Source organism: Protopterus annectens, chromosome 1.part2, assembly GCF_019279795.1.
Source record: "Protopterus annectens isolate FY-2018-M chromosome 1.part2, PAN1.0, whole genome shotgun sequence".
Taxonomy (NCBI): Eukaryota; Metazoa; Chordata; order Ceratodontiformes; family Protopteridae; genus Protopterus; species Protopterus annectens.
This window is the reverse complement of record NC_056727.1, coordinates 877,305,858-877,328,280: the sequence shown is the minus strand read 5'-3', so window position 1 is coordinate 877,328,280 and position 22,423 is coordinate 877,305,858. Positions and strand designations below refer to the sequence as shown.

At 42.4% G+C, this 22,423-nt stretch overlaps 1 protein-coding gene across 1 annotated transcript in view; it reads right to left on the bottom strand.

Moving 5' to 3' along the window:
* Positions 1 to 20,208, bottom strand: part of LOC122791553 (interferon alpha-inducible protein 27-like protein 2A) — a 186,704-nt gene extending 166,496 nt beyond the window's left edge. The window contains exon 1 of the mRNA XM_044059305.1: positions 20,113 to 20,208. Coding sequence (XP_043915240.1) covers positions 20,113 to 20,143 — 31 coding nt within the window. The 5' untranslated portion in view covers positions 20,144 to 20,208. The remainder of the gene's footprint in view (positions 1 to 20,112) is intronic.
* Positions 20,209 to 22,423: the final 2,215 nt, after the last annotated feature.

Here is a 22,423-nt window from a genome sequence, read left to right as displayed (position 1 = left end):
TCAACTCTGCAACCTGTTGATCGAGACACCACTTGTGAGGGAGTAATATTGCCCTGCTTAGCTTGTCCTCTAAGATGGTGGATTTCCCCGGGATGTGCATTGCTAACAGAAAACGCTGGGACAACGCAGCCCATTGCCAAACCCTGAGGGCTTCTCGACAAAGGGGGTAAGACTTGGTTCCGCCCTGCTTGTTCAAGTACCAGACTACTGACATGTCGGTCAGAAAAGCAATAGTCCCTAGAGGCAGAGAGTCCTGAAAGTACTGCAATGCCAGAAGTACCGCTCTCAGCTCTAGAACATTGATGTGCAAATGTGATTCTTGATCTGTCCATGTGCCTTGGGCTGTCTTTCCCTGGAAATGCCCCCCCCCCACCCTATCAGGGAAGCGTCTGTGGTCACAGTGGCTACTGGGGGGGGGGGGACAAAGGGTCTCCCTACTGTAACATGAAGGGACGTCAACCACCACCAAAGGTCTCTCCTGCAAGAATCCGTGATAAGAATCATGTGGTGCATTGGTAGTTACTGGTAAGACCACTGAGTGAAAAGAAGCCACTGAAGGATTTGCATATGCATCCTTGCGAGTGGTACAGCCAGGATTGCTGCAGCCATCAAATCTAGTACTTTCAATACCTCCGCTACTGTACCTTTGTTCTTTGACACCAGTGAGCTGACGTTTTTGGCGAAGGGAAGACTCTTTCGATAGGGAGACGTAGAGTGGTGGTTTTGGTATCTAACTCTGCTCCTATAAAAATGGTATGCCGAGATGGCGATAAGGCAGACTTTTCGAAGTTGATCATAATGCCTAACTGATGGCAGTGTGTCAAGAGTGTATTGTGTTGCCTGAGTCAACTGATGCCTGGTGGTAGCGGTGAGGAGCCAATCGTCTAAGTATGGAAACACCTGGAATCCTAGATGCCTCAGGTGAGCCGTGACCACTGCCATGCATTTGGTGAACACTCTGGGGGCTGAAGTGAGACCAAAGGGCAGGGCTCGAAACTGGTAATGATTGGCTCCCAGCCGGAAGTGCAGATGATCTCTGGAGTGTCTGTCCATCTTTATGTGACTATGGAGCATATCCAATCGCCTTTCCCTAAAGAATGGACTGAAGCGTGACCATTCGGAACTTCTCTTTCTTTACGAACTTGAGTCTGTTGAGGTCCAAGATAGGTCTCACAGTTCCTCATTTTCTTTGGTGCCAAAAAGAATCTTGAGTAAGTTCCGAATCCGACTTGGTCTGCTGGGACTGGTTGGATGACTCTTTCTAGCAATCCGTGGACCTCTAGGATTGCTTGTTCCCCGAGACTGGGTGGAACATATGGGATTTTTTTTTTATAGGAATGGGAGGGGTAAAGAACGGTATGAAATATCCTCTGGAAATTATGCTTTGTACCAAAGTATCCGATGTTATGTTTATCCAGGCTTCTGGGTACAAAGACAAGCGACCCGCGACTGCCTCCAGAGCCGAACAGTCGGCCCCCCTTTCAGAAGCGGTGGTAGGACTGACCGGAGAACTGACTCCTGTCACCCTGTTGCTGCGGACCCCCTCTGCCACAGGGGAGGAGTCTTCTGTTTTAACCCCCTCCTCTGCCTCTAGAGGGGGTTTCGCCACGTGTGTCGTGAAAGGCTGCTTGAGTTTTTCAAAACCACATCTCCCCCCCCCCCCCCCCAGGGCCCTTGGGGTAGGGCCGAGTAGGAGTGGAAAAGTGGACCCCAACGGCAGATAAAGTCTTGCCTTCCTGTTCACACCTGGTTAAAGTTTCCTTTACTTTGGGCCCAAACAGTGATGAGCCATCAAATGGGGTATTAATAAAAAAAGACTTGAAGGGTTCCGCAAAGGAACAGAGACGCATCCAGGCTGGTCTGCGAAGAGCAATGCCCAAACTAGCAGCTGTACTCGAACCATCAGCTGCATAGGATATGAGACACATGGACAAGTTCACTACTGAGTTAAGGGCCAAACACCTCCAAGACACCTGTAGCATTTGTCACTCCTTCTCTTCAAGAGTACTCTTTGAGGGAAGGAGGAAATTAATAGGGTCATTGGTTCCACAGTCATCGGAGCCAAGTGTACCTTTGACTTGGCTCCAATGACTGTGGAACCAATGACCCTCCTTATGAAATTTTAGCCTTTTCGGATACCTTATTTGAAGACTTGGATTTGGAAGACGTACTAGCACCTTCATGGCTATTCAAAACCTCTGAAAAAAAAGATTGCTGTAGCAATCCTATGTCTATTAATTTCCTCCTAACATCGGATACTTCGGTACAAAGCATTATTTCCAGAATCTGTGAATCTGGCCCATAAGCAGTAGACACTCTGAATATGTCTGTCAGTGATGGACATTTTCTGCCCACAATTTGTGCATTTTTTAAAACCAGATTTGGGATGGGATTTCTCCCTATCCTCTGACATACTGAGAAAAAGACAGTAAATAGATTCACATATATATATATCCATCCACAAGGCCCATACAAACTAAAAAGCCAACAAGTCCCTAACTTAAAACCATTTAAACTATCTAAACTGTCTAAACTGTCTAAACTATCTAAAAATAGAACTAACACACACTACATAAATATATCAAAAAGGAAACTTTTTAAAAACTTGCCGTTTCTAAAATGGCCCGAGCTATCTGGATCACAGAGATCTCTCTTGCTGCGGCAAACTAGATATGAGATAATTCTAGCAGTGCATGGTGGGATAAGGGGCTCGTCTCGAGCTACCGGCAAACCTTGAGCTTGCTATCGGCCGTGTCGGAGCAGAGGATCAGCTCCAACCCATCAGTGAGAATAAATCGGCGAGATTAACAACTTCACATTAAAGCTTTCCTCTAGCAAATAAATAAATACACGCTTGTAGAAACAACTCTGTATCTGGTTCTCATGTCTCCAGAGACAATCTGAGAGCAAAAATACTTCTTTTTTTCACTGGCTAGGAGATGATGTTTTCTGACAGCATTCAAGTGCTTTCCCATTCTGCAAGAGCAATAAAAGACAAGACAAAACTAGACAACACTTAGAAGCACAGGCTGTGCCGTGCATCTTAGCATGGATAACCATCCTTCAATTAAGGCTAACTCAAGTCTATGAGTGTGGCTGTCATGGAGACTAATGTTCCTAATAGGAAGGTAAAACAAACATTTTAAGATGTACATAGTTTTGTGCATTAGTATTAAGTTTTATGGGTGTACTTTTTTGTGAGGGCCTTCAATAAAACTTTTGTAAGATGTGACACAGACTCAGTTAGACATGACAAGAATCAACTATACAAGATTAACCTGCCAGTGTGTGGATGTAACACAAAAAGCTGGAACTGGATACATAAAAAAATAAAACTGTTACAAATAAAGCATTGTTATATTAAAAGGTTATCTTTAAATATTAATGGTCTCACAAACATATATAAAAAAAGAAACAGCGGTGAACTATATTAAAAATGTAGAGAGCAAATAACTAGCTACCGGAGACACATTTGGAAAGAACTGAACATGTGAATTTGATAAAGAACAATTTTGAGGATGGTTATTGAACGGAATACAAATAAAACAGGAGTACTTGCATGAATTGCAAACAGGAGCTTCTATATTGACAGAAAAAGAGGATAAAAAAATGAATAATGGTAGATCTGTAGTATTAAGGAGCTACTGGCAGGGGAGGAGGACTATGCTAGCATATATTTATATCCCAGCTATAACTGCTATAATGGAGCTTAAAAAAATTCTGGGAGAAAATCAGTTTTCAGCAGGGAATACTACTTATAGGTGGGGACTGGAATTTGATTTACAGCAGTGAAGACATGTCTGGGGGCCTAGAAGGGAAAATATAACAAAGGGGGGAGGTTAGAATTTGAAGTTTATGAAACCATTCGACATGGAATATGAAGTCAGTCGTGGGAGTTTGGAGTGAATTTACTTCCCCAAGCTGCAGAACCTGGGCTAGGCTAGACAGAACTTATATTTCACAGGAACATGTGCATTTAACTGAAAGTTTTTATTTCAGATCACGAGCCAATAACAAGCAAAAACATAGGGTAAAACGTGAGACACTAGGTTCTTCCCACCTATTTGTTGGAAAGAGAGGACTTTAAGGAATAGATAGTGGGAATTATTCAGTAGTTAAAGAAAATTTAATTTTTTTCTAAAAGTACAGCTAGGGAGTGGGATAAAATTAAAGTTGAGTTTAAAAATAGGGTGTAAAGAGAGAGATATATGGTTAAGAAGTAACAAGAAATATTTAGAGGGACTGACAAGTATTGCAGAATAGGGTGAATCTCACAGAACAAGAGAAGCAATTTTATTTATTTTTTTATTTTATTTATTTAACATTTGTTAAACCTGAAAGTCCAACTTGGAACGAAGCCAATTTTTCAGCGGAGGCCTGGGGAGAAATGCTCCAGATGCATGTCTTTGAACATGGGAAGAAACCGGAGCACCCAGAGGAAACCCACACAAACGCAAGGACATACAGACTCCACACAGAAGGCACCCCAGCCGAGAATCAAACCGGAGAACCTCTTGCTGTGAAGCGACAACACTACCGCTGCACCGGTGCGCAGTCAACTGCAAAATGCCAAGCAGAAAAAGTGTTACCTCAATAATATGCATGAGTTTAGAAAGACTTCTATTAAGCAACTGTTTTTGATAACAGCACAGCACACACAAGCTTTTAGCAACAACTCAGGCAACAGAAAGAAGAAGTGGTTGTCGCCAAGTTTAGGGAGCCTATAACAAGGAAGATAGAGATTTTGTACAGGCACTAGAAATATTTCTGAAATTTTATGAGAGAGAGTGTATAAAGCAGAGGAATCTAAAGATTGTACCTTTTCTTAAATCGGAAATGTTTATGCAATAATTAAATATGCCAAGGTTAGAGGTAGACGAGATTTAATTATTAATACGATAGGAGGAGAGGAGATAAAATAGTTGTGTATAACCAAGCCACAGAGAAGTTCCCAGGAATAGATGGCATTCCTGTGGTAGATTGGAAGCTAGGAGGGAAAAATTATGAAGATCTGGAAGGTTTTGTTTAACAGTATTTTAAGAGGTGGAGGAGCACCAACATCCTGGAAGAAAGTTGTGGTGGCTGCAATACCTGAAGAGGGCAAAGGCTCATCCTGTCCAGATTCGTACAGGCCCATTTCAATCCTAAACCATGATTAGGAAGTGTTTATGTCTGTAATGGCAAAAATTGATAGATATGGATCAAAGTGGTTTTGTGGAGGGGAGGCAAACATTAGACAACATTAACAGAACTTTGATGATCCAGAGGGAAGCTGAATGCAAGAAAATACCACTGTTACTTGAGAGTCTTTATGCTGATAAAGCATTTGAGAGAGTAAGGTGGGAGTTTATGAACAGGGCAATGAAAGCATTTGCATTCTCTGATAAAATTACAAGGTTGATTAGGAGGCTTTATGAGAGATCAGAGGTGAAAATTAAAGTGGGTGGTTTCCACTCTGATAAATTTCTGTTTTAGCAGAGAAACCAGGTAGGGGTGTCCTCTTTCCCCTTTGTTATTTGCACCATATTTAGAACCACTGGCAAAGAAAATAAGAGACTTAGAAATCCAAGGATAAACTTGGCATAGTAGTCAGGAAAAGCTGTCTCAGTTTGCAGATGACATTTTATACCTCATAAAATGACATTTCACTGTTGTAGAACATCAAGGCAGTTTCAAATCTTTTTGGGATGCAAATTTAATGAAGCTAAACAAAGGCAATATATGTAAATTGTGTGCCCACACACAACTTAGATCAATATCCATATTTATGGGGACATGATAAAATGAAGTACTTAGTACTATGGATTAAAAAGGATTCTGGTATGACACCTAAGGATATGTGGGAAGAGACTAAACAAAAGCTAGCATAAAAACTGAGAAACTGGAAGCTCTGTTATATGGATATTAAGATACGAGCACAGTTAAAATGTTTTGGTCTCTTTAATTTTATACACAAGTTAGGTATATTTTTGTCAACCAGAGGAGACGTTGTGGATAACAATTAGTAAATGGCTGAAGGATTTTTACCTGGGAGGGGAAAATAGCAAGAGTCAAGTGGAATAAGCCGATTACCCGATTTGAAGGGATATTACAGAGCTACACAGTTAAGGCTCCTACACATATCACAAGCACAAACCTATAATTCAAAGTGGAAAGGGATTATAAAACAGGGGGGAAGCTCAAGAAACAAGGAGAGCCTGGGATTTTGGATGTAGATCCTTAACAATAATAATCATACAGAAAATTATTCATAAATTAGAAAAAAGTATTTTGGGAACTAAGCCAACACTGGAATGGAGAAAAGGAGTCCGTCGATAAGGATGACTGCAATTGGGGATACAGACAACAGGAAAGAGGGAGCTGGAATTTACTGGAAAAAACTGGCAAAAGAACCAATGTACCGGGAGCAAATAATCAGACTGGGAAAAATAACAGAATGGGAACTGGCCAAAATTTTATTTGGAGTGCAGGCTAGAGACTGCCTTCCCTATCAAGGACTGATATCAGAAGAGAAAGAAATAGGGGGATCCCAAGTGAAAGGCCAGCACTGGTACAGTTTTTAGTAGAATCTAGAACAGAAGCTGCTGTTAAAGGAATAAATTAGCAGAGCATGCAAAATACTGGAAGATAAGTATGAGGAGGTAGAAAAGATTGGGAAGAGATTGGATAAGCAATTCACAAAGAACCAATGGGAAGATACAAGTATGTCTCCAAAATAAGCAAGAAAGTCTAGAAGATTTAGGATCTTTGTTTGGAAATATTCACATAGGTATTTTTATATGCCAAATAGACTCCACAAAGAATTTTTCGGGTAGACAGCAAATGTCAGATGTATGATGGGGGAAGAGAGAGATAACTGAGAACATTTTCTGGGAATGTAAGGAGTTGGTAGATTTTAAAAATTTCCTGCAAAATGTCAGATGTATGATGGGGGAAGAGAGAGATAACTGAGAACATTTTCTGGGAATGTAAGGAGTTGGTAGATTTTAAAAATTTCCTGCAGACTTCTCTGGCAGAGATACTGGATGAGCAAACGGGTATAACTAAGGAAATTGAGCTAGCATACAGAATAGGAATTGCCTAGGCATAGTAAGGCCTTGCTGAGTTTAATTATGGTGGCTGCGAAAAAAGCAATTTCTGCAAAATGGAAATCAAAGTCTAAACCAACTTTACTAGAAGTACTGAATAGACTAACAGATATAAAACTGAAACTGGGATCTTTAGAAAAGTGTAGGAACAAATTACACAAGAAAAAAAAATGTGAATTGTGGGAATACATGCAGAGGAGGAAGTAGGTTTAAAAGAAGACAGGATCTGAATGAGCTATGTAATGTTTGACAGTGACTGGCTAGATACTGATAAAGAAGTTATGCCTTACCATAACGTTCCATCTGTGTTGTAGATCTTTGTTCATTCAATAATAAAATAGGACTTCGGTTCCATCCTCGAACTGATACGGCCGTTTCCAAGCTCGCGCCAGCCAAAAACTCTCAGCCAAGACCTACCCATAATGCCGTTTCCAAGCTCGCGCCAGCCAAAAACTCTCAGCCAAGACCTACCCATAATGCCCATCTCCTAGTTGCTTCAGATTGAGTTTGCCCGCCCCTATACAATAGATGTAGTAATAGAAAAATAGAAGGCTCTGTCTGAGCAAATACTCTAAGCAGGAGTTTCCAAAAGTCCACCAGGAGTCCAGGCAGGGGGAAGGAGGGCAGGAAGTAATGAATGAACAAAGATCTACAACACAGATGGAACATTATGGTAAGAAATAACTTCTTTACCTGATGTTGTAAATCTTTGTTTATTCATTACAAATAGGACAGAGTCCCCAGCTACTTGAGTCATGGGTGGCCCTAAAGGAAGGATATTCCTGAGCACCATAGAACCAAACGATGCTTTCCCCCTGGAGGCCAAATCCAATGTGTAATGAGAGATAAAGGTATGAGGTCTTGCCCAAGTGGCTGCTGCACAGATATCATCCCTACAGGCTCTGGAATGAAATGCCACAGAAGTAGCCATAGATCTGGTAGAATGAAAAAAGGTACTCCCCTCTATTAGAATGCTGAAGAAAGAAAACCAGCAGGTCAACAGATTGGTTAATGGAAAATCCAGAAATGACCTTGGGCAAGAAAGAAGGGTCAGTACAAAGGGACACCCTATCCGTGTGGAAGATCCAAGTAAGGTCGACACTCAAGGCCTGCAGCTCAGATACTCTTCTTGCTGAGGTAAGTGCTACTAGAAGTAAGGTTTTCCATGACAAAAATTTTAAATCACACGAATCAAAGGGCTCGAAAGGGGGACCCGAGAGAGATTGAAGCACCAAAGTAAAGTCCCAGGATTCTAAGGGAAGCTTGACTGGAGGGTTTAACGTGCAATACTCCTTTCAAAAATGTCTTGCATAGGCGGTGTGACATAATCATAGGTTCATACTAGGGTACCTGCCCTAGGGCATTTATAATGCCTAGTCAGAGTGTGTTTGGCTTTTGCCACCCATTTTAAATTAATTTTGCTATGCCCTTTTTCGAGGTTAGTATACTGTGCCTCTGTCTAACAGTGACACAGAGGTGATACCCGGGGTAAACCTACGATCTCCCATCCACTCATCAAGATTCCTCTTGAAGAGAGTCAATGAGGGACTCTGCCTAACCTGGACTGGGATTTTATTCCAGAGTGAAGGGAGCCTCTGTTACGAAATCTGTCCCTCCAGCATGTCCTATTTATTTCAGTGCTGAGGTTCAAGTCTCTCGAGCGCGTAGCTCGATGGGATATGGATTTTCTGAGGTGCAGCATGTCCATTAATTCCAGGTTGGACATGGCTTTATACGTCAGGCACAGATCGCCTCTGAGCAGGCGGTATGCCACTGAGTAGAGCTGGAGTTTAACCGGGCAGCATATGGCATCTGTTTGAGCCCTATGATCCTCTTGGTGAGGTACTTTTGGGGTCTTTCCAGTTGCTGCAGGTGTCTGGTAAGGTACATCCCGAAAGGGGCATTGTACTCAATTATGGGCCTGATGAGGGAAGAGTAAAGAGGCACGATGACCTCCCCTGATCTAGATGTGAATCCCTTCACGATTAGGTGGGCTATATAAAATGTTTTTCTAACCACTTTGGCCACGTGGTTGTCAAATGAGAGACTGCTATCAACTTGGGTCCCCAGGTCCCTAATTACTTCTTCTGTACTTAATGGATTACCACCTATGTGGTAATTTGTGGGCACTTTGCCAAAAGGGATGACTATACACTTTTTGGCGTTTAGCTTGAGGCCATGGCTCTGGCACCAGTTGTCCGTTTCTACGAGGCCCTTTTGGAGGATGCTTGTGTCGGCTGGAGTCGATTATGGCACCCAGTTTGCAGTCATCTGCGAACTTAGTCAGCCACAGTCCTTCCGTGTTGGCCTGTACCTCCGAGAAATATATACCGAACAAGAGAGGTCCCAGGACTGAGCCTTGTGGGACGCCACTTGTAACGGGTTTGGAGTCTGACATGGCTCCAGTAGTTCTAACCATGTGGGTTCTGTCTGAGCCAGTTTGCAACCCATCTAGTGACATAGGGGTTTATATTTAAGCTGGTGAGCTTATCTATAATGCCAGAGTGGGGTATTGCATCAAAGGCTTTTGCGAGGTCCAGGTAGGCTGTGTGGACCACCTTCCCCTCGTCAATGGCCTTGGTGACCGTTTCAAAAAAATCAAACAGGTTTGAGAGGCAGGATCTGTCCTTAAAGCCGAACTGGGTAGGATCCAGTGTCTGTAGGTCCCCAATATCTTTATTTATGAGGTCCATGATGATCCTTTCCATAGCTTTGCAGACTAAGCTAGTCAGGCTTATGGGGCGATCTGTTGAGGCACCACCTTTGTGGAGAGGGACCACTGTTGCTGTACGCCACTCTTTGGGTACATATCCTGTAGTAAGGCTAAGATTGAACAGTAGTTTTATGTTTGGGTTTAGCTCTTCTTGGAGTTCATGTAGGACGCAGACCGGGACACCGTCTTGTCCCATTGATGCTGTGTTTTTTGCTTTGGAGAGGGCAGCTCTTACCTGAGCATCTGAGATGTCAGGGGGGCAGCACTCTGCTGGGACAAATATTTGCCCTTTTGGTGGGGAGAAGTTTGCGCTGAACCCGTCAGCTAGGATGTTGGCAATGTCTGTGGGTTCGGTGCATTTTTTGTCATTTTGGACTAATTCTGAGCAGGTCTGTGAATTCCCACCCAGGTTCCTAACATAACTAAAGAAAGCCTTGTGATTATCCTTAGTGTCAGACGATTTTATGAGTGCCCGTCGTTTTTTGCCAATACTGATCAGAGATGCCTTCCCTTTTTTGGATTTTGCTCTATCATGTAGTAGCTTCCTCCTCCTATTGTATAGTTTGTTTATGGCTGGGGTCCACCAGACAGGACGTCTGCCTTTGGAGGATTGGGTCTTGGTTTTATTTGGGATTGCATGATCCATGCATTCCTGAAGGTGTTCATAGAATGCGTTTATAAAGGATTCTGTTGTCTGGGCCGTATTTTCCACAGGCCCGGGGGCTTTGAAGGATTCCACCTCGGTTTTGAGGAGTGTGAAATTTGCTTTAGAGAAGTTTTTCACTGTGGTTTTCTGGGCAGGGGATGGAGTCGGGATGTGAATATCCAGTGAGATTAGTTTATGGTCTGATCTTACCAGTGAGGGATACACTTCTGGTCTGGAGCATAGAGTCCCCATGTTGGTGATGATCAGGTCCAGTATGTTTTCCCCTCTTGTGGGAGTGGTAACAAGTTGTTCCATAGCATTTGAGTTTATAAATTCTAGGAACCTTTGGGCTAGGGTGTTGGAGCTAGAGTAGAGTAATGCTCCCAGTCTATGTTTGGGTAGTTGAAGTCACCCAATATAATGGTGTTTGGAGAGACCTTCATATTTTCCAGTGTTCTCAGGAAGGCAGAGTGGGGTTCCTGGGTTTGGGAGGGTGGTCTGTAGCAGGCTATAAACTGGAAGGCAGTTTTACCCACTGTTAGTTGCACATGGATAGTCTCTGATGCTTCGTGCTGTGCCACCAACCTGGAGGTGTGGGTATCTTTGACGAATATGGATACTCCCCCTCCTTTTGTGGTACGGTCCAAGTTTTGGGGCCGAAAAGCATGGTATGAGGTATAACCTGGTAGTGCTGGGGTTCTCTCTGGAGCCTTGAACCAGGTTTCTGTTACTGCACAGATATCGATTTTCTCCATGCTAAGGAGAGTTTTGAGTGCGTGCATCTTGAGGTTTAGACTTTTGGCATTGAGTAGCATTACTCAGTTTCTTATCCCTTGTGATACCTATGGAGGTGGGTTTGTCTTAAGCCTTGCCTAAAAAAGGCACTATGGGGGTAGCAAGAGCCTTTGCCAATATCCGAAAGCCAAGGGGTGATGGGTGCAAGCAGTCCCTAGCAAAGCATCATGGCTTGTCGAGCATGTCATCCCAGGCTGACCAGGCATTGGATCCCCTTTAAATGACACCAATACTTAAAGCCAATTGTTGAAATTGATCATCTTGTCTTCATATTGTGGCATCATTCTTGGTGAGGGTAAGATGCTACTCAAGGTCAGGGTCATACCGGCCTGGGCTACATGCTCAGAGAGCTCCTCTATGTCTCTTTTCATGTAGTCCAGGGAGGTACGTCTCAAGTCATTCACACCAGCATGGACAATGACCCGACACATATTTGTACTTGCCTTGGAGTGACCTGAGTGCTTGTGTTATGTGGTGGATCCTAGCGCCTGACAGGCAGCTCACCGTGACCTTCTCCTTGTTCAGCCTGGTGAGCGGGGGACGTCAGTGTGCCCGACGATAGAGTCACCTATTACAAGTGTATCAGGTGTGTTTAGCCTTAAGGGCTGTGACTGTCCGGCACACTGCCTTTGTGAGCTATGTGTTGCACGTGTTTTGTTTTGGGGTAGCGGTTGCTTGGGTGTCTGCTTTGGAGGTCTCTGCTGCTTAGGCAGATTTTTATTTAGAGCCTCAGAGTATGCTTTTATGTGTTTGTGTGTTTGGTTTGCTGTCGTGGTAGGTCTATGCGAGACTGGAATTGTAGTGAGTGTGGTTTCCTTCTCCTCCTGACTGGTTTCGCCAGTACTGAGTTGAGAGAGCTTAGCCTCCAGTATGGCTATATGGTTGCATCTCTCATGTGTTGGAATTTGTTGGGAGGAGGAGAGGGTTGTCTGTGTACATGAGGCAGTTGTAACATTGCCTCAAGATTCCCAGATTCACCAGCTGGACCAGAGAGGAGATTGACAACTGACCTTTGGACATGCTAGAATAGTATTGGGAATTCCTTTATAATTGAAAAAAAGGGCCACTGGGGAACAAGGTACTCAAGGGGAGTTTGTGAGGGTGTAGTGCTTTTAATATTTTAGTGCTGACTTATACAATTGCTTTAGTGAGCAAGTGCCAGGTAACTTAAATGCGATGTGTTTCAGGTAACTTAAATGCAAAAACGACAAACAGTAACTTTCTTTCAAGTAAAACAAGGAAATAAGTACAGTAAGCAATGCAGATATCACTACGGATCCACAGAAGCGCTGAAAAGCTGCATTTTAGGTGGAATTAGCGTTTCAGGGAAATAAGCAAACAAGCAGCATACAAATAGAGCTAGATTCGGCAGGCCTGGATCTAGTCTATGCTACAGCAAACAAGGTGTACCAATTTCAGTAAGAAGCAGTTCAAATATGCAGGCACTATAAGCTTTTAACCAGAAATTCCCAGCTCAGAAGGGCAGAGTCCAGCCTCTCCTCCCACAAGAGTGCAGACCACGAACCCTTTTAATATTTAACTGGCCTGAAGCCCAAGTGCTTAAACTAGAATTAATACACTTTTAGAATAACAGACACTGAGCCCTCAACCAGCAGTTCCCAACTTACAAGGATGTAAGCTACCTGTTCTGCCACTACAGTGTAGACCACAAACCTTCTTAATGTAAAACAACTGGCGTGAAGCCCAAGAGCTTAAACCAGAATTAATACACTTTTAGAATAACAGACACTGAACCCTCAATCAGCAGTTCCCAACTTAGAAGGATGGAATCTGCCTGTCCTGCCACCACAGTGCAGGCCACAAACCTTCCTAATGTAAAACAACTGGTCTGAAGCCCAAGTGCTTAATCCAAAAGACTTAGAATGATAGCTACACTTTAATCAAGTTGCTACACTTTAATCAAGTTACTAATAAATACAACTGAATACTTTAAAGAATGCCTGGATTAGTGCTCAGGTTATACAAACAAAGCTAGATTCAGCAGGCCTGGATCTAGTCTATGCTACAGCAAATAAGGTACCAATTTCAGTAAGAAGCAGTTTAGATATGCAGGCACTATAAGCCTTTAACCAGAAATTCCCAGCTAGAAGGGCAGAGTCCAGACTCTCCTCCCACAAGAGTGCAGACCACGAACCCTTTTAATGTAAAATAACTGGCCTGGGGTCCAAGTGCTTAAAATAGAATTAATACACTTTTAGAATAACAGACACTGAGCCCTCAAATCAGCAGTTCCCAACTTAGAAGGATGGAAGCTGCCTGTCCTGCCACCACAGTGCAGACCACAAACCTTCCTAATGTAAACAACTGGTCTGAAGCCCAAGTGCTTAAACTAAAAGGTTTAGAATGAGTTACACCAAGCAGTAATAAATACAATTGAGTACTTCTAAGATGACGCAAAAGCAAAATTAAGTAGGAAGAAACACAAATACAGTAAAAGCATATTTTTTTTCTTTTTTTTTTTTTTGTTTCGAGTGAGCAAATGAGATGGGCCTAGGAGTTACAAGACAGAAACAAGTGCAAATGCAGGCCTTCAAATCAGAAAGTTGAGCGAGATGGAAGACAGCCCAAAAAGCCAATAACTACAAATTCTGGGCTAGAACCATGTGGTAGACAGGTTACCTAGTGCTTACCACTCCCACTGATAAGCTAGAAAGCTTCCCTCCAACACAGAAAGGCTTGGGGGCTCAGAAGCTTACAAATAGTCCTGGATACAGCAAATCTGTATCTGGAACACTAATTACAGGAAAGGTAGGAAACAGGCTTACAAATTTTTTTTTCCAGAAAAGTAGCAAAAACAGTAGTAAAAACAATTCACATGCAGTGCAAGCTGGCACACTTGAGTATGTAGCAATATTAGTCCACACACAGTTTGAAAAAAATGTAATTAAATTAAAAAGGGCTAAAAGCAAGTGCAGAAAGGGTTTATTAGGTAGAATGCGGTAAAGAGATGGGACTGGGGGGGTGTCCTAGATCAAATCTACAGTGGGGCGGGCACTGGAAAAGCCACCAAATTTAAACTACCAGAACAGGGAGAGGGGGTGGGGAAAAGTTTCAACAGAGATGTGAGGAATCAGAATGCAAATTATAAAACCCAAAAAATATATACTGATCTCTGTATATTTGCAGAACACTAACAGATATACAAGCAACAATTTAGCTCTATAATACAGAAAAATATACTCAGCTCTATATATTTGCAGAAATCTTGTAAGGCTGTTCCACTTTAAATGCAGACTGCTGCTATTAACGAAGAATTATCAAGTCCATTATGAAAACTGGCGATAGCGGCTAAATGTACAGTGATCATCGATGCTGTGGCTCCTGCATGTAAAAGAGTAGTCTGGTACTGAATGAGTTTTTGAATAGACAGAGAAGGGATCCATGTTCTGATCTTTGGCCCAAATAGAAAACTTAGTACATTTACTAGAATAAACTTTTCCTGGTGGAAGGTTTGTGAGAAGCCAGAAGAATGTCACGAACAGGCGATGGGATGTCAGGCAATCACTAGAAGTGGAGGAACCAAGCTGTGAGCTTGAGACTGTGGAGGTACAGATGAATCAGTCCTAGAGGATGAGATAACAGGTCTTGGGAATGATCCAGGATCCACGGGCTGCGAATCAGATGAGGCCATAAAAACAGGAACCAGACTTGACGGGGCAAGTACGGGGTCAATGAGGATCACGTTGCTTCTCAACCTCTGAGCTTTCTGGAGAAATTTTGGAATGAGGGGAAACAGGGGAAAGACATACAGAAGACCTGGAGGCCAATTGTGCATTAGACTATCCCTCGGGGGTTCCCCTGAAGGGGGGGAAAGGGCAAAGTAGCTTCTGCATTTGTAGATTGGGGGGAAGCAAACAGATCGCAGCAAGGCTTGCCCCAGCATTGGAAGATCCGATCCACTGTTACAGGGTTGAGGGACCACTCGTGAGGCATCAGGATGTTCCTGCTCATACTGTCCACAATAAGGTTGGAACTCCCAGGAATGTGCACTGCTATAAGAAAGCGGTTGGAAGCCATCGCCCAGCGCCAAATCCTCATGGCTTCCCGACACATGGGGTGCAACCTGGTTCTGCCTTGCTTGTTGATATACCAGATGACCGAGATGTTGTCTGACTGAACAGTGGTGGTCCCAGAGTGTAGGGATGCATGGAACACTTGCAACGCTAAGAGAACTGCCCACAGTTCCAGGACATTCATGTGCAAATTGGCCTCCATGGGGGAACAGGTGCCTTGGACAGTCTTCCCTGGAAATGCCCCCTCCCACCCTCACAGGGAAGCGTCCATGGATACAGTGGCCGTGGGCTGGGGAAGACAGAACGGTCTACACCAAAGATTTGTTTTGTGGCTTCATCCACCATAGCATTTCTTCCTTGCAATAGTTTGTAAGACGTATCATGTGGTCGAATGGGTGAGTTAGAAATGACCACTGTGCGGTAAGAAGCCACTGCAGGATTCTCATGTGCAGCCTCACCAGTGGTACTAACATAATGCCAGCCACCATGGAGCCCAAGAGTTGCAGTACAAGACGTGCTGGTACACAGTCTGAGGAAGAAGGTGTCTTATTTTTTCGAAAGCCTGTGAGGGGGGAGACAAGCTTGACAGGATGGGGTGTCAAAGACCGCTCCAATAAATTCCAGTGTCTTCATTGGGGACATTTGAGATTTGTCCTTGTTGATTGTAATCCATCTTTCTCACTTCGTGTAAGTGTGTCTTGCAGATTCGTCGACAGGTGCATTGATGAAGGAAGATTTAAAGGGGTCTGCGAAGTCACACAACCACATTCAAGCATTACGTCTCATGACAATGCCTGATGCAGCCGCTCGCACTGCCCCCTTAGTGGTGAGAGATAACACAGAGGAGTTAGAGATGGATTCAAGGGTAGCTAGCTGCGAGGCGACAGTGCCATGGACCTCATCAGGCAGTACCCTCGCCAAAGAGGAAGACATTTCGAAAATTAGGTCTTTTTGGAGGCGAGTAAAGTGTGCCAGACAGTTCGGCGGCCGAATGGCAAAGGTCGCTGAAGCATATGTCAGCAGTCTGTCCATGGTCCGTGACTCCCTGTTGGACAGTGGAACTGTCTTCTGCCAGTTCCCACTTGGTGGCTGCCACCACGACCATAGAATCAACTGTTTGGATCAGTGGGGCTGGTCTTCAGGTGTAGATAAAATTTTGTCTGGCCTCCGGGGGACAGGTTCTACATTGTTCGGGGCCTTTCAGGCATGCTGCACAATGAGCTTAACAAGGTCATCTGCCAGTGGGGTCACCCAGGAAGTAGATGGCTGGGCACAGAAGACCTGCAAGAACACGGATTCCTCAAAAGAAGGGTTAGAGGACTTCCAGCCTCCCCGCTGCTTGAGGATTTTGAGAAGGTCTCCAAATGAGATGTCGTCTGGGGGGAGACTGTGGGGACCATTCCCCCCTCATCACAATCGGGGTCTTCGGTGATAAGATTCCTCCAGGGAATCAAAGTGCCTCCTCTTGCACCATTTCTTCTGGGGTGGCTCCCCAGTGGGATCTTCTGAGGACTCCTCCAAAGAAGGGGTTCCCTTCAAAGGGGGGGGGGGTCTTGCGACTCCCATGCCCGGGGTCCCTAAATCAGGGGTTGGGACAGCTGCAGGTGGGCTCGGTGAGAAAAGGCTAAACTGACTAAAAAATAAGAAATTTTGAGGAGAAACTATCTTAAAAATTACAATTTTCTACTTAACTTTGAGAGAGATAGCTAGCACGTCTGACGAGGAATGTGGCAAACGAAATCTGAAGTAACTAGGAGAGGGGCATTATGGGTAGGTCTTAGCTGAGAGTGTTTGGCTGGCGTGAGCTTGGAAACTGCCGTATCGGTACCGAGGACAGAGCCGAAGTCCTATTTGTAATGAATAAACAAAGATTTACAACATCAGATGTATATTTACACGTAATATTATGTCAATATGGGTTATGTTAAGGTTTGCAACTAAAATGATGCTAACAGTTTGCTTTCATTTACATAAACTATACGATTATTAAATTATGTATAATATAAGCAAATAGGATTATAGAATATACAGGTTTACGAGTTCATAGCAACGATTATGAAAACAGCTAAATTCTAGAGGTACTAATGAGAGGAGACACTCTGTGGTTTAAAAAAAGTGTGTGTGTGGGGAGGGGGCAACTGATGAGGAAGAGAAGGGCAGACCTTAAATCAATGAGAATAGGTTGAAATTTTTCTTGAAACTGTTTTGAGTTTGAGGTTGTCTGAGGGCAGATGGTTATCTGGTTCCAGAGTCTAGCCACATGGTACAAGTACAAAGCTTCACCATGTACATGTGAGGCCTTGTCCTGGTTGGCAAAGTAGGTGACTTTGCACTGAAGTTCTCTTGTGGAACAGTACCTCTTCAGTGAGATTACAGAAAAACATTTGGATGGTGGTGCAGAAGAGAATAGGCTATCTTTAGTTGGGTGTATCGAAGATAGCTGGGAAATTGCATCCAGTTGTTGTTATGTGGAGCAATGCAGTGTCAAGTGTTGCTATGGAGTCTAGAAGCAAATTTTGCTATTTGTTGTAGCTAGTCTTTGTTGAGTAGTATGAAGGTTAGTGTAGACTGGGGTAGCTGAGAGTAGACTAGGTAAGAGTTAAGCATCGGCTGTAACCTTTCAGACTTGTTTTGAGACACAGATTTTGATTCTGTATAATTTGATGAGTTTAGTTTATGATGTCTGATATCTAGAGGTCAGATTTTATAGTCCAGGATGACTCGGGAGGAGTTTGGCATTTGGGGCAATAATATCCAGAATATCAAGACAGGGCTGCAAACAGCCATTTCATATCTGTAGATCAAGCCCCCCCCCCCCCGATATTTCCCATATTTTCAAAACAAAAACAATGTTTTTCAATTGCATCAATGTTGGTTAAATATCAGCTTAGTACTACTAATGCAAATAATTGTACAAAACCATTTGTGCACATACTGCTAGAACAAGTAAGCATACAGCTGCCTAGACAACTACATTTTTGCTGGCTTAAATAGTACTACGACCCTGCTATTTACCTGTTCGATTTGCAAAATAGTATACTTATTGTGATTTAATCTCGGAGGAGGAATATATATTTGGCAGGGGGTGTGGGGGCACAGCCCCCCACAATAGCGATTTTGAGTTCCTGAGGATTCGCTCACGTGAGCGTTCGACAGTTTGATTTTTCGTTGTTCTGACATAGACCCTATTTTTCTCCTGTCTTTTATGCTGAAATCATGGCCTATCCATTTTATATTACCTTTTTTCCTTCACCAACTGTTACTTGTTTGATTATTACTTGCTTTTTGATTGGGTTAGTCCCATAAGGCATTGCTTATTTTCAGGGATGCTCTGAAACAATATTCATATTGATCAGGGATAATTTAGCCAAGGTACAGGGAAAATATCCTTCTCTCCTGATTTCCAGTCACTGCCAGTGTGGTGTTTATAGGATCTCCTGATATTTTTGTGAGCTTTCTACCACCTCCCAAGAATAGGGTAGTTGGTCTGCACTAAAAAATGCCCATATATTTTAATACATTGCATTTACTTTTATATTTCTGACCTGGGCTGTGGTTAAGGAATGACCTGTAGAGCAACACGGTTAATAAGTCATAAAACAGAAAAACAAAGGAAAAAAAATTTTTAGTAGGATCTGGTACATCCACATGGGCAACCACAGATGGGAACTTATTTTAATATGTGATCCAATTGATGGCATACTCAGAAGTGCAGCCAGCAGTTGCCTTAATGCACTGCAGTGCTACTTCTGGAATATAAACAAAAAAGCATCTGGTGTGTGGACAGAACCCACGACCTCAGATATCCCTTACATCAAAAGCAAATATGCTGTTGATCCACTGACACCACTCTGAAGCTATGCCATCTTGCCTCCATATACTTATAATTTTTTCCAAGTATAGTTTTCTGCCCAGATTAGTTTGAACTCTCCTGTGTAATCAATCACTCCAGTTTACGGTGTTATTACTGTGATCTGCAACAGTGATCCATTCCATTTAGTGGATGCCTCGGTTAATTTGCTCAACTATATTCCTGGACACAAGCTTTAGTTCTTGCTTGCTACTCTTGGCCAAAAAAATTAAATGCATTCATTACTCTTGGCTGGAGCTCCTTCTGTGTGGAGTCTGCATGTCCTCCCCGCGGTCAAATGACATCTAAAGACATGCAGGTAGGTGTGTGCATGAATGGGCGTGCCTTCTTTGAAGGTTGGGCGTCGGGCTTGCAACTCGGCACCGTAAAAATCCACTGCCAATCATTATAGGTTCATAGGTAGGTACTAGGCTATCGGCCCAAGGGCCTACGTAAGCCTAGCCAGCAAGAACTAGTAGAGGACTGGAGTTCCGATGTGACAACCCCTAACTGGGAAAAGCCAAAAGAATATGTATTATTTAAGGAATATAAAGAAGACAATGTTAAAACATGGTTTTATAAATTGTTAAAACATGGTTTTATAAATTGTTAAAAACCACAGTGCATGACAAAATTTGGACTTTTATTTTTTGCTTTGGTTTCTGTATAAACATAATAGCCAACACGACAAATTCATAAAGCTGCCCTAAGAAGTCATTTCCCCTTTAAAAAGAAACAAGCCGACACACTTACAAAAAGACAAATCGATCACTTCGCAAAAACTAATACCGAACACTTCACTTACTAATACTGAATACTTCGCAAAAACTAATGCCGAACACTTCACTTACTAATACTGAATACTTCGCAAAAACTAATGCCGAACACTTCACTTCGCAAAAACTAATGCCGAACACTTCACTTCTCATAATAAAAACTAAAGCTAAAGTCAAAGCCTTACGTCAGCGCGACATAATAAATTTTACCTTTGCCATCTTGCAAAATGTTTCCAGCCATCTTTATTCCATTCCGGCTTGGCTGGAGCAGCCAGAATACACGTACGTGAGCCCTTGAGCTCAATTCCGACAGGCTGGCATCATCGCGCACATAATGACGTCAGTTCAAAACACGGGGTGGGTCTATTTAAAATAAAGCCGGAAAATTCGGAACTTAATGAGTGTCACTCGGGAATCGTGGCACCCCATTATTTGGATCCCAAAACTCGGTAAAAAAAAAAAAAAACGAGTAATTCTGTACGGTTGGGAGGTAACCTACACTATTGAATGTACTTGGTTAGGTGCTAAACAGATTTAATCCAGCTAAAATATTCCTAATCAGGCTACCTCAACTATATAGAATGCATATGTAAATTCAAGGAATAAAGCAACCTGACCATATTTCATCAGATGAAATCATTATTTGGGTGTGTTACCACACTGCGTTATCTTAGCTACTATATAAAAGCATTATGTTTTTTTAAGTAAGTTAGCCAGACAGTACATATACAAATTAAAAATGCATATGAATACATAAACATAATTACCCCAACCAATAATACCCAACTTTCCTTCATTAAGAGCAACTTCTGTATAGAATAGGAAGGTGTGCAGTATCACAGACAGTTTAGAACTTATAACAGACTTATCAGATTTGATATCAGATAACCTGCCCACACATGCACAAAAATGGCTCAACGTTTCTACACTCATTTACAACTATAGTTCTGCCTTCTTAAAAAGTGGCAAACTGGCACTATGTATGGAACAACCTAAAGCACCCTTCTCACCCTCAGAGCAAGGATCAGGGAAAAGCCAAAAAAGGGGGGAAACAATTAGTAATGCGGGACAAAGGGTTTAAGGTCTCTGAAGTACTACTTTACTGCTTCTCATCCCTTATGTGCAACAGCAAACTCCACCCACATCTGACCTTTTAATGTCTAGGAATAAAAAAAAATCAATATTCCTCAACCACAGGCAACATCACTGATATTTCATAAATATTGATGTATTCAAAACTTTCTAAAAATATGTATGTCAGAGTTAAAAACAAACTTCCGGAGTGTAAATCAAACACAAAACATTTGAGAAAATTCAATAAAAATGAAGCTAGATACAGAGTTGTACCAAATAATGTATATTTTCCAACTGAGTGCAGTTCCAAATTGATGCAGAAAGTTTGAGAAGTGAACTAAAACATAGACAAAATGCAGGTTTTTTAAACAGATGCAGAACTCCAGATCTGTGATCATGTTGGACCTATAAGAGGTTATCTGTTGTAGTTACAGTTTCTCATTCTTATTTGTATTTTGGGGAATTCAGCACAACTTGGAAGGCGTCAGGAGCAATACAAGCCATTCAAACATAATGCGGCTATACTGAAAAGGGAAAAACAAGCATACAGAGGAGATGAACGAATAAAACTGGTGTGTTGCAACACTTCCCCATTTTCAGGAAATCAATGTTGCACTATCTAGTTTTATCTGAATATTATTTATTTATTTATTGGCATTTGTTGACCAGGAAGGTCCACTGGGCAAAAAAAAAACATTTTCAGTGGAGGCCCGGGGAGAAAAGCTCCATAGTTAAACAGCAAAAGTAAAATATTAAACAGTTAAAAATACAGATCTGGGGAGAAAAGGTTCCACAGTTAAAACAAAATTAATATCACAGAACAACATAATTGCAAAACATGTGTTATGAAAATCAATATATAGGTATCATATCACAGGTAAACTATATCATAGAGAATAGGCACAAAGTAATGGACAATAATAAAGTATTTCCAGTCAACAGAGTAGATTGTGAATCAGAGATGTTAAAAGGCAGGATTCTTGTTGAAATACGTTGTGGGATTAAGGGGGGCTTACACTGTATTTCACATGTACAGCTTGGATTTTGTAAAAAGTAGGTTTTTAGTGCAGCTTTAAAGGACTTCAGGGAGTCTAGTTGGGTAATGGAAGAAGGGAGGGTGTTCGATAGTTTGACTATGTTGTATGAATACAGGCATTGTCCTGCTCTCTTGTTGGTTTTAGCTATGCTTATAAGGGTTCTTCCTGAAGAGCGGAGGGATTGAGTAGGGTGTGTGTGTGCAAGATGGATTGGAGAGCTGGGCAGCTATTGGGTTGGAAAAGTAATTTATGAGCAGTAGTTAGTTGAGTAAACTGGAGATAGTGGTGAAATTCTTGCCAGGATAGGTTCAAGAGAGCATTATATCACATTTTTAAAAACTTTAGTATTTTTTTTTCCACAGAAACAAAGACAATATTCTACCATACAGCCTATATATAGGTTCATACGT